Here is a 12,938-nt window from a genome sequence, read left to right on the forward strand (position 1 = left end):
AATAGTTAAATGACTTCCCCAGGATCTCACAGCTCATTTCTAAGGTTAGATTTGAACTTAGATCTTCCTGACCTCAGGAATGGTGTTCTAACTACTGCAACACCTAGCTGCCTATGGCAGGGACTGGGAAAAGTATCCTTAAGAAGGTAGAATTTGAATGGAGTCTTGAGTCACTTTTTCCTTCTCATGTAAAGCCCAATTCAAGGGCAACTTCCATCCTTCCCATCTCTTTATTATTATTATTTTTTTAACCTTTACCTTCTGTCTTAATATCAGTTCTAAGACAGAGGAGCAGTAAGGCAAGATTTGAACCCAGGCTCTCCCAATTCCAGACCTGGTGCTCTATCTATGTAGTTACCCCTCCTCATCTACTTATATATCTTATATATCACTGTTTTACATCTCTCTGTTGTATTTATGTCTATTGTCTATTATTTTGCATGAGCTTTATCCTCCTTCTAGACTGAGTTCTATGAAATCAAGAACTATGTTTTATCTAAATTTTATAACTCTTCTGGATGGAGTCTACCATAATGTCTTGTATGCGATGGGCAGTTAATTTTGGTTGAATTAACTTATTTCCCCTTCTCTTCTATCTTTCTCTATCATACATAATATGGTATAGAGATTATGTTAGATTTGGAGTCACAGAACCTGAGATTTAATCCGGATCTGCTGCTCGTTACTTGTATAACCCTTCTGGGCCTCAGTTTCCTTATTTGTAAAATGAGAATATGGGAATAGATGACCTCTTGGATCCCTTCCAACTCTATCTATATGATCATATGCATGACTTACTCACTTCACCTATTCCTCTACCACACATGCAACTCTTTCCTTTCATTCCAGTCTTCTCACTTCACTCTTCTTTTCATATCATATATGCCTCTTTTGCTCTTTCATCTTCCTATGTTTATCTATATCGGGGGTGCTTAACTTTTTTTGTGTCATACACTGCTTTGATAGATTGGTAAAGCCTATGGAATCTTTCTCAAAATAATGTTTAAATGCACAAAATAAAATACACAGGATTATAAAAAAAACTATTTATAATGAAATACAACCCATAGATGCGAAGACCTTGATCCTGTGCATTCCTGACATGGGTCTAATAACTATGATAATTTTGAAGGAATAATGAGTATAAATGATCTTTTGGGATAGCTGCAGTTAGTTTAATGTGACATGAAAATATCTGTGATTTCCATTGGTAACGGAGTCACAAATATGGCTAATTGTTACACTGTGGATTCCCCCATTTGACTGTGAGCCTTAAGAACCTGGATTACCTTTTGTCTTTCTTTGTATCCTTAGAATTTAGTACAATACCTTTTACATGATACTTAATAAATGCTTATTGTTGGATTGACAAAGACTAAGATTTGTTGTCTACATTATAATTGGGGTTTATGGGGTATTCAGAGAGGACTAACACCTTGGTGAGAGGGCTTGCCAAGACCTTTACAAGATTATTCACCCATATTTGGTGTCTTCCTGTCACCCAGTTCTCACTTGTGGCTCTAAAAACTATAACATTCATAATAGCCACAGCCCATTAAAACCATTTCAGCAGACAGGATAAACCAGGTTGAGGGTAACTGAGAGACCTCAAACCCATCAGTGAGTTAGGGAGATATCTACCACAAATATATGAAGACATCCCCGGGTAGAATGGGTGGATGAGAACAATTTGTTCCAATGGCCATAAAGGCAACTGAAGCACAAATGGGGGAGCTCTTAGAGCTTGGTCAAACATCAAATATGCCAGTCATCACCAGTTGTCTTGACTTTTGTCTTACCATTGGACTTGGATGACTCTGAAAGAGAGAGAGAGAGAGAGAGAGAGAGAGAGAGAGAGAGAGAGACTAATGACATTGTGAAACTCTGTCCTTACTTAAATACAATTCACGTGCAAGTCATCACCCCATGATGTCATTGGTTCTCTTCCAAAACAAAGGATGATCAACAACAGTTTAACGAAAGGAAATGCTACATTTCTTTTAGAAGTTGCTGAAACTAAGGACTCAAAGAAACTAAAGAAGTAATTTTTTTCTCACCCAAATTCCTGAACCCCTTGGATATTATATACAGGAACTCCCAGAATAAGAATCCCTGCCATATATCATCTTTATACCAAGACTTCTTTTTTAACTTGGTCATGAAATCACTTCTAGGCCTCTGAGGTTGCTTGTTTAACTGTACTCTTCTAAAGTGTTGATTATTAATCCTTATTAGTAAGGACCACCAACAAAGGATATGGATAAAGTATATTATTTTACATTTGAAGGTCAGGAATGATAATCCTTCTTGTATCATAATCAGCAGGATTTTCTAATGGTGGTGCAGTGGTTAGATGTCTATTGTACCTAAGTCCAAAAGTTGAGATATGCTCAACCTGCAAACCTACTCAACTTGCTAACACATTTGGTCTTGGTAACTTCATGCTGCTGTGGGAAAAAAAAAAAAGAAAAGTCATGGGAGAGGAGTGGGGGAAGTATGCAGAGATCTCAAAGTGTGGCCAGCACATGCCTGAGAGTTCCTGAGGTCAAAACTAATTTTATAATAATATTAAGACATTATTTGCCTCTTTTTCAACTACATACCTCTGTGAGGTCAGATTTTCTTCATATAATTAAACCAAAACAACATATTTTTAAGAGTGCAAAGGAGCTAGCAAAAGATTATTCTAGCCATTAGAGAAAAACAGATGTAGATTATCCCCAAACCTTGAATAATCCTCAGAATACCCAATTTTCATAAAAAATAGGAATTTTATCTTTTAAATGTTAGAAATGTGAATTTGGTTCCAGTGCAACATTTAGGAAAGCTTTCATAGTTCTGAACTGTTCCTACAGAACTTTGAAATTGTAAACAACAACCCAGCAATGAAAAGTGTAATCAAAATGTTTTTTCCATTTATGGGAATCTACCTTTTTTTTGGTTATGGTAGTAGGTTTTTGTTTGTTTGTTTTGATCTTTGGCTCAATTTCTTTTTTCATGATTCTTTAATTCCTTTTTATGGGACGCAGAGGCTATTTAGAAAGTAGGTGGTTACATGTATGTTTCGTGGGATTTATGCCAAGGAAATCACTCAAGATATCAGCTTTGGGATCTTTACTAGGAGGATTTAAGGTAAAGGCAACCTATTCTGGTTTGGCAAGAGTAGGGAGGAAGTTATTTCTTGATCAGTGAAGCCTTCATGGTGTCCATGGTACTTTTAAAAGCAATGATTCCCAAAGTGGGCACCACCATCCCCTGGTGGGTGCTGCAGCAATCCAGGAGGGTGGTGATGACCACAGGTGCATTTATCTTTCCTATTAATTGCTATTAAAAATTTTTTAAATTAATTTCCAGGGGGCTAAGTAATATTTTTTCTGGAAAGGGGGCAGTAGGCCAAAAAAGTTTGGGAACCACTGTTCTAAAGGAATAGATTGAGCTTTTAAGGGAAAGTCATCATCTTGCCTTGCCTCTCTCCTTTCTTCATTTACCTGAAACACAAAACAAAGAAAAAGCATCTCTTGGGTAATGGAAATCCTTTCAACCAAAGAGAGATTCTTATTCCTTGTTAAGAGTTTTAGGAAAGTGAGGAAAGGATAGGGGCAAGGCACCAATTCCTAAATTTCTTAGTGGTATAGTATCTTATTATCTCTGATTTTCCAATACTTTTTCTGCCTCTCCCTAAAGGAATGGGTGCCTTTTATATCCATCTAGTCCTATATCCTACTAAGAACTCTCATCATGAAATGAAGATGACCCTGAATATACCAGCTTAACTTAAATGCTACCAAATTGAAATAGCCTCCTGGTACAAGCCCTGGGATGAGCAAGCTGCCTATTGTCCAAGGAGGTCAGGAGTGCTCATCACCAGTCATGTTTCAGTGGAAAGGACACTTACTTTGTAGAAAAGGGAGCTGAGTTCAAATCCTGGGTCTGCCGGTGTTGAGTTGTCTGGCTTTCTCACTAAGCCTCTAGGTTTCTGTTTCTTTATCTATAATGTGAAGACTTGAACTAGATGGCCTTCTAAGGTTTCAAATCTCTGAAACCACCGGACAATCATTTCTCTTTAAAAACAATAACTATTTTAAAAAAACAAAACCTTAATTTCTGTCTTAAAATCAATACTAAGTATCAGTTCCAAGGAAGAAGAGCTGTAAGGGTTAGACAACTGGGATTAAGTGACTTACCCAGGATCACACAGCCAGGAAGTTATCTGAGGTCAGATTTGAACCCAAGACCTCCTGTCTCCAGGTCTGGCTCTCTGTCAGAACCACCTAACTGCTCCATAGCAATAACTCTTTAAAACCATTAACTAATTTATGGAACAGCTCTTTGATGCATCAGTGGAGGAAGTCATGAGTAATCCCTGATTGCTTCTCATTGCAATTTGAATGTCAGCTCTTCTAAACCTTCTTTTCCCTATTCTAGTCTGTCACACTCTGAACCCTGTCATTGGAAGATCTTGTCCTATATTCTACTGAGAAAATGAACCATTTGCCTTGAACTCCCTCTTTTCTCCTACATTAAAAAACCTTTTCACATCACTCCCATTCCCTTCTTTTTTCCTCTGGTCTGCTGAAGAAGTGATCCTTCTCCTGAACAAAGCCAATTGCTCTAGTTGTATCTTTGGTGCTATCTTCTCTAAACCAGTTGCCTCCCTCCCCCAATCCCAAATCATGTTCTTTTTCTGATCCTCAGTTTTTCCCTGTCTGCTTGCTCATTCCCTGCTGCCTACAAACATGCCCAGGTCTTCCTCTTTTTAAAAAAACTCTCACTGGACTCTACCATCCCCTCATAGTAGCAAGCTATGGAACTTCTCCCTCTCACAGTCAGAGTCATAGAGAAAACTGTCTATATCCATTGATCCTACCTTGTCCTAGTCTCACTAATTCCGTACCCCCTTGGAATCGATGACACTCAACTGAACTGCTCTTTCCACAGTTACTAAGAATCTCCTAATTGCTAAATTCAATGACTTTTTCCCAGTTCTCACCCTTCTGGATCTCTCTTCAATACTTCACACCACTGACCACCCTCTTCTTCAAGACATCCTCTCTTCTCTAGATTTTCATAATATTGTTCTCTCTTTGTTCTCCTCCTTAGTCTCCTTTGCTAGATTCTTATCCATCCATGTTTTAATTATTAGTGTACCCCAAGGCTCTGTCCCAAGCTTCTTTTTTTCCCTACACTTTCTCTTTTTTTCCTTCTATACACGCTTGTTAGTTCCCTTGGGTCTAATGATCATAATTTGTAGCTTTCTAGATCCATTCCTCTCCTCTGAGCTTTAATCCATATAATTAAGCACCTATTGGACATTTTGAATTAGATGCCCCATAAATATTTCAGATTTAACATGGCCATATTTATCCCCCAAACTCTTCCTTCTCCCAAGTTTCCCTGTTTTGTCAAGAGCAAAACAATCCTTCAGTCATCAAAGTTACCTTGTTTTTATAACTTGACGTCTTATTTTCCAAACTAAACTACAATCATTGAGAATAGAGAACCTATCATATACTTAACTCATATCTTCCATAGTAGTTATGACAGGGCATTGAGCATAGTACTTAGGAGATGATCTTAAAATTTCATTAATATCAAAGGATGGCCAAGGAAAGACCAGCTAAGTATATGTTTTGTGTGTGTGTGTGTGTGTGTATGTATATGTATATGTATATATATATATATATGTATATATATATATATATGTAGAAGCCCCATATAAAGCAAAAATAACTTGGACCAAAATGGAGGTTGTGAAAATGAAGTTATATTGAAGCTAAATATGGAACAGAATGAGAGCAAGCTAGAGGCCATGCTCATATTTGCTTTGTTTTATTCAATAAGGAAAACATAGCAAATATTATTAAGCATTAAGTACAAAAACAGAACGAGAGGGGGCATCTGGGTAGCTCAGTGGATTGAGAGCCAGACCTAGAGACAGGAGGTTCTAGGTTCAAATCTGGCCTCAGACACTTCCCAGCTGTGTGACCCTGGACTAGTCACTTGACCCCCATTGCCTACCCTTACCACTCTTCTGCCTTGGAGCCAATACACAGTATTGACTCCAAGACGGAAGGTAAGGGTTTAAAAAAAACAAAACAAAACAGAATGAGACAAAATCATGACTAACCTTGCCCCCCAAAAAGAGATATGAGGAAATACCTCTCCCTGCACCTATATATAGAGGGGGGGATCCATGGATATGGAATACTACATATAATATCTGATCTTCATTTTTATATGTATTTGTATATAAATTAATATTTACATGTAATATTATATATTTATTGTGTAGCATTATATAATATTGTAGATTAGGCTCTCTTTGGCTTATAAAGCCCTTTATAACATGGCTCTGAATTACCTTTCCAGTTTCATTGTAAAAGCACTTCTCTTCCTATGTTCTCTGATTAGACCAAACTGCCCTTTCAGTTCCGTCCAGCGTGCCATCTCCCATCTCCATGCCTTCATACTAGATGTCCCTTGTGCCTAGAGTGCCCTTTTTCTTAATCTCTACTTCAGAGAATGCCTTGCTTCTTTCAAGTTGTAGTTTAAGTACCACCATTTCACCCAAAGTCTTACCTGATTCCCCTACTTACTAGGGCCCTCCCTCTCTAACTGCCATATATTTAACCATCTTGTATTTATTTAGATTAATTCTCTTTATATTTATTCTGGAGCTACCAATACATGTACTTGTCACTACCTCCCATCTCTTCCCTGCTTTGGAACATAAGTTCATCCAAAGAAAGGATTATTTCATTCTTTCTGTTTGTATCTTCAGCACCCAGCATGGTGCCTGGCATATTTTAATTTATTATTTAATCATTTAACTTATTTTTAGGACTAATTTAGTAAATGTGTTTTGATCTTGATTTTATTAACTCTTTTCTTCCTTTTGTCCCCACAGGTCTACATCATCAAAGTTACTTGGTCCAGTGGTTCCACTGAAGCCATTTATCGACGGTACAGCAAGTTCTTTGACCTACAGGTAAAGATACTGACACCTCAGCAGTTGACACCTGTGCAACACTTATTCTGGAGGTGGGATTGCTGGAAAAGTTTCTTTCTTTCCCACATGGTGCATCCTGTTCTCTTCTTTGGAATTGGATTCTCTACCAGAAGTATTCAAGGGGTTTCATTTTCTTAGGCTTTTAAAATGGCACCCTAATTTCTAAAGCTTCCGTGGCAAAGGAGAACATTCACATGTTGCTTTTGCCGCGTTATATATTTTAATTATCGAAATACAAACTTACACAGACCAACTAGTTGTCTGTGTCAACGGGAACCATAAAATGGTGGATCATTTGAAAAGCCCAAGTATGACTTGCAAATCCTTATAGCAACATATATTTAGATCTGAAAGGCATCCCAGGGGTCATCCAGCCTAACACTTCATTTTACAGATGAGCAATCTGAGGTCCAGAGAGGTTAGAGGACTTACCAAAGGCCACAGAGGCAGCAGACAGCAAACCCAGGGTTAGAACCCAGTGAGAGTCACCTGACTCCAAATTCAATAGAGTTCTTTGAATTTATATTTGAATATGGCTCAAAATGGCACTTTAATTCAGGTGGTATCATAACTCAAGAAGCATTTACTGAGTACCCGTTATGTGACAGCTAAAGACAAAAATGCCTTTGAGATGCTAACATTCTACACGCATGTTTTTGTTGAGCAATCATTTCAGTCACATCCAACTCTTCGTTACTTCATTTAAGGTTTATCTGGACAAGGACCCTGGAATGGTTTGCCATTTCCTTCTCCATATTATTTGACAAATGAGGAAATTGAGGCAAACAAGGTTAAGTGACTTGCTCAGGGTCCCACAGTTAATCAGGGTATGAAGCCAGATTTCAGCTCAAGAAGATGAGTCTTCCTGACTCCAGTCCTGTTGCTCTCTCGACCTAGCTGCCTACATATACATACACAAACTTATATATATATGTATGTATATGTATATGTGTATATATATGTATATATACATATATATGTACTTATATACACATCCATATGCCTACTCAATATACATATAAATATGTATAAAATACATACAAATTAATTTGTGGAGGGGGAGACTCTATCCAGTGGTTCCCAAACTTTTTTGGCCTACCACCCCCTTTCCAGAAAAAATATTACTTAACCCCCTGGAAATTAAATTTTTTTTTAATTTTAATAGCAATTAATAGGAAAGATAAATGCACCTATGGCCATCCCCGCTCCCCTGGATCGCTGCAGCACCCACCAGGGGGCGGTGGCACCCACTTTGGGAATCTGCTCTAGAAGTTGTGGGGAATCAGGAGGGACCTTTGAAGGAAACTAAGACTTCTAAGAAGTATAGTGAAAGAGAGACTGTGTTCTAAGCATGGGTAACAAGATATGTTAAAGCAGTAGAGGTGGGAAATGTACTGTCCTGGGTGAGGAAAAATGAGATGTCTAATTTGGCCAAACCAAGACTGATGGAAAAATACCAGTGAATCCAAAGCCATGGGCATAGTTCCCCATGGAAGCCATTTAACTCAAAAGGAATAAACTCCATGATCCATGGTCACAAATTGAATCCCTGAAACTAGAGAGCTGTTTTGCAATCGCATACACTGTGACACAAGAAGTACCAGAGAGAGATTATGTCTGAACTTTAATGCAAACCCATCCTGAGCACTAGAAAAAAAAAAAAAAAAACAACTCAAAGCACATGTCTTTCTGAGGGTAGGTCATTAGCTTCGATTCCTTATAATGGAACACAACATACATGAAAATGGGTGTGCCCGGTGATCTGGGAATTCATAATGCTTTTTTAAACAAAATAATGAAGTCATTTGCTGACTCAGGACAAGTTGAAAAGCTGTTTACAGTTCTTCTGTGTTCCGTAAACACAATCCAGGGCGAAGACAAACAGCATCAGCTTTCTTTTCCTCTAACCTTATTGGTTTTCTGGCTCATGCTTTTCCATGTTGAGGAATGTAACTGAGTACACTGGTTTTAAAAGGCTTACTTTTGCTAGACCAGCATTTTCCTAAGGAAGAAGAAATAAAGAGAGCACTTTCAACTCAAGGTTATATCACTTACTTGCTTAATTCCATCAGTTAGAAGTTAGAAGCCAGATTTCCCCTAATACAATCCACAGTAATAAGGAGTTTACTCTACCATAAATAGCCCCAGACTTCCCTGTCTTAAAAAACTTTTTAAAAGGTATGGCTCGCAACATGTTCTAAAGATTAACAGATGGGCCGTTGGACCTAAGAAGGCATGGAATTCCAAAGGCATCGGCTCATCATGGAAAATGCGTTTGCCTCCAGCTCCCCAAAGTGTAAATCTGGAAATGGTTAGTGGAAATGCACCAGCTGATCTCAGCTGTTGCAAAGGAGCAGAAAGAGGGAGTTGATCCCTAAGGCAATGATTCCCAAACCCATTTATAGGTGTGATATCCAAATGTCATTTGATTTCATGAGATTCTCTCCCTTTCTACACTCTCTTTGTAAAAGATATATTTAATCATATAGGTATAAGTATAAATTAAAGTAAATTAGAATTAATTTAGTTTGAAGAATTTGGTGATTTTTCTGGACACAAGTCCTAGAAGATGTGTGATTTTCTTTAGTCATTTCCCTTGCTAGAAAGAAGGTTATCTTCATTGCCCACTGCCCCTGTGTAAGCTCCCTTTCTTCTGGATTCCTATAGTATTATCATCTATATTGTATCAATCAATAATATCCTTTGGTAGAATGTTCTCTATTTCAAATTAGTCTTTTCTCTCAACTGTATTATAAACTCCTAAGTACAGTCTCCCTCCAACCCTTACCTCTTAAAATCTATAACTCCTAACAAAACAGCTCAAATAGCATTACTTTTTTGAGGCCTTTCCTGATTACTCCTAACTTTTATGCTCCTTCCTTCCTCAAATTATCCTGTACAGGACATTCCACAAATCTTGGTGCAGTTTTAAGCTTTTACAGAGTGTTCCACAAGTCAAGGACTTTGGGAACACCTTGTATTTCTTTTTCTCCCTCTGTGTTATATCCTCCAATAGAATATAAATTATCTGAGGGGAGAGACAATTGTTGCTTTTTGGAGGGGCTTTGTATCACTAGGGCCTTGCACATAGTAGTAGGTGCTTAATAGAAGTTTGTTGAACTGAATTGAATAATTATGTGACCTTCACAGTGCTGTGAATACTTGGTAAATACTTGTAAAGCTCATTTGAAACCGTGTTTCTTTACCTCTGCTTTAAAATTCAACCTCCTCAATGAATCTTTCCCAGATTAACCTGTCTTCCTTTTGGGAAAGTCAGTATAGTTCTGATAGCCAACTTACCATATGACTCTAAGCAAATCTCTTCCCTCTAGGGAATCTCCTCATTTTAGAGAGGAAATTGGACAAAATGATCTCTGAGGTCAACAGTCATTTTTGATGTCCTCTCAGTTCTCTGAAGGATCCCCACATCCATTCCAGGATCTATACTGCATTTTTGGATGCAATGATAAAAGTCATCACCACTTGTCACAACCATGTTGATTGACCAGTCCTGAGATGTCATCAATCATTTATATGACACCTCATCCAGTGATGCAGATTGTACCATGCTTGCCCATCCCCTTTGCCACCTGTCTGCATCCCCCTATAAGTCACACACATTGGGCTCTTTATTGTTTGTTCTTGTTTCCCATCATGTGACCAACTTACTCTTTTTTTTTTTTTTTTTTTGCAATATCTTATTCTCTCTGTGTTACATAGCCTACACACATCTGGTATATACCTTTCCTTTGCCTTCTGTTTGGTATACATTTTAAAGTCTTTACAGACTAGAGTTTCCTGTGACTTACAGCTGTACAACAACTGATAAACTATTGGTACGAAAAAGATTGCCCTTTGTTTCTGAGAGAAAATTTGAGGCAATTTCCAAAAGGCAATACAAGCCACCCTCCTTTTCCTGTTTAATTCTGGGACCAACTCATTGTCCATTTACAGTATCTCCAAGTTACAGATGGGCAGGCTTTTATAGGTTGTCCACCCAACTGTGTCATAATCTAGGTAATAGGCATTCTTTAGGGTTTTCCTCTGTAGATGTATTAAATGACTATTGATCTCATTCAGGAGCCTTAGCAGTATTGTTGAACCTAGTGTAACCAGACTAATTGAACAGGAGTATTTGGATAGGGAATACTTCTTCATCTTGTCCTCCATACTAAATCTACTTGACAGGGTCAGTACCTTTGGTGAGGCTATGTATCCCTTTTATGCCTCATCTGATATATCAATAATCAATAGATCGTAGATAACCTCTGTTGTCATATCATTCATAGAATGTTGAATAATTTTGGTGTATGCATGGAAGGCACCTTGTTGGAATGAAAAAAGGTCCCTAAGATGGGTGACACAGTAGACTTCTGAGATAGCTCAAGAAGAAATTACAATACATCAGCCTATGGCTTGCTTCAAAATACATAAATATCCTCAGGAAGCTTCAAGAATCTGACAGTGTCAAAGAATCTGAATGTCTTTAAGGAAGTATTTTGCTCTAGTCAATCAAGTTACTTTTTGTTTTTGTTTTTAAGGTAATCATCAATAACATCTTGTATTCTCTAACTTCTGGGTCATTTGTATAATGGTAAAGATGTGTTCTACTATAAAATAGTGCTTGTAGATCTGACTTCCTTCATTGTGGATGCTTTCAATTCGTGTGAATGAATTTCACAAGTATTTTATGTAAATAGGAAAGAAGTTCTATAGGTTAGCAGTGGTTGATGTTCTCTTTCTCACCTTCTTCATTTTAAAAAGGTCTGAGTTTGTTTTTTTCTATGCCTTTGGTATCTCCTCTGCCTTCCAATATCTCAATGTCTTTACAATTATAACTTTTAGCACAGATCTCCCCTATGTATATTTGGTTTAATCCAGCTACTTTTCCTATCTTTATTCTCTTTAGAGAATTATTTCTACATCCTCTGGAAGTATATTTGGGAATGCTATATTAGAGTAAAAATGTGGTTTCCTGCTGCCCTTGGGGGAAAAAATAGCTATAAAAAATCTTTACGGGGCAGCTGGGTGACTCAGTGGATTGAGAGTCAGGCCTAGGTTCAAATCTGGCCTCAGACACTTCCTAGCTGGGTGACCCTGGGCAAGTCACTTGACCCCCATTGCCTAGCCCTTATCACTCTTCTGCCCTGGAACCAATACACAGTATTGACTCCAAGATGAAAGGTAAGGGTTTAAAAAAAAAATCTTTGCAGTTCTTTCCCATTTTTCTTCTATTTGTTGTCCTTCCATTTTCACCTTCAAATGCTCTTCAGATAACTTTTCTTGGTTTGTTTTCGTGCCAGACTTCCTTTAAATTCATTTTACCCTTTATTGCTTCTGTTTTATAAGGTGATACTGCTCAAAAACTTATCTCCTCCTTATCTGGAAGAATTTATAGCTGAGTTTATATTTTAAGCTGTATTTCTCCAATTGTTAAGTAACTCAATTGTCTGGCTACTAAGGTGCTTAAAAAGCTATTCTGCTCTTGTTTTGACAATTGATTTATACTGGTTAATTATGTAAATTGTTATTGTCTATGTCGGTCCTTACTTCCACCCACAGTACAATTTTCATTATAAATAAGTAGGTCAGGGTAGTTATTTTTATTGTAGACCATGTTTTTCTCTCACTTTTGTTCTGGCTTTATACTAATTTCTCTTTGCTTGAACAGTTTTGTGATTTGGCTATAGCCACCGCACTTGGACTGAGATTCTAAGTAGACTATCACCTTGTTAGGGCAAAGATTAAAGTAGATGGCTGATTCAGGACATAAGGAACAGTATCCCCATATCAGTAATGAGTTGTATCCTGTCTGTTAAAATGTGTTTCTTTTTTCAAAAAAATTTTTGGCACTTACTATTTCTAGCTCCTACCACTTCTTTTCTCAAAGAAAGTATTGATGATATATAAACCTGAAGCTTCTATGTAC

General features: G+C 37.6%; 1 protein-coding gene across 1 annotated transcript in view; it reads left to right on the top strand.

Annotated features, from left to right (window-relative positions):
* SH3PXD2B (SH3 and PX domains 2B) overlaps positions 1-12,938 on the top strand; it is a 95,224-nt gene that overhangs the window by 13,244 nt on the left and 69,042 nt on the right. Inside the window, exon 2 of the mRNA XM_044659836.1 lies at positions 6,908-6,988. Within this exon, the coding sequence (XP_044515771.1) occupies positions 6,908-6,988 (81 nt within the window). The remainder of the gene's footprint in view (positions 1-6,907; positions 6,989-12,938) is intronic.

This window comes from Gracilinanus agilis, chromosome 2 (assembly GCF_016433145.1).
Source record: "Gracilinanus agilis isolate LMUSP501 chromosome 2, AgileGrace, whole genome shotgun sequence".
NCBI lineage: Eukaryota > Metazoa > Chordata > Mammalia > Didelphimorphia > Didelphidae > Gracilinanus > Gracilinanus agilis.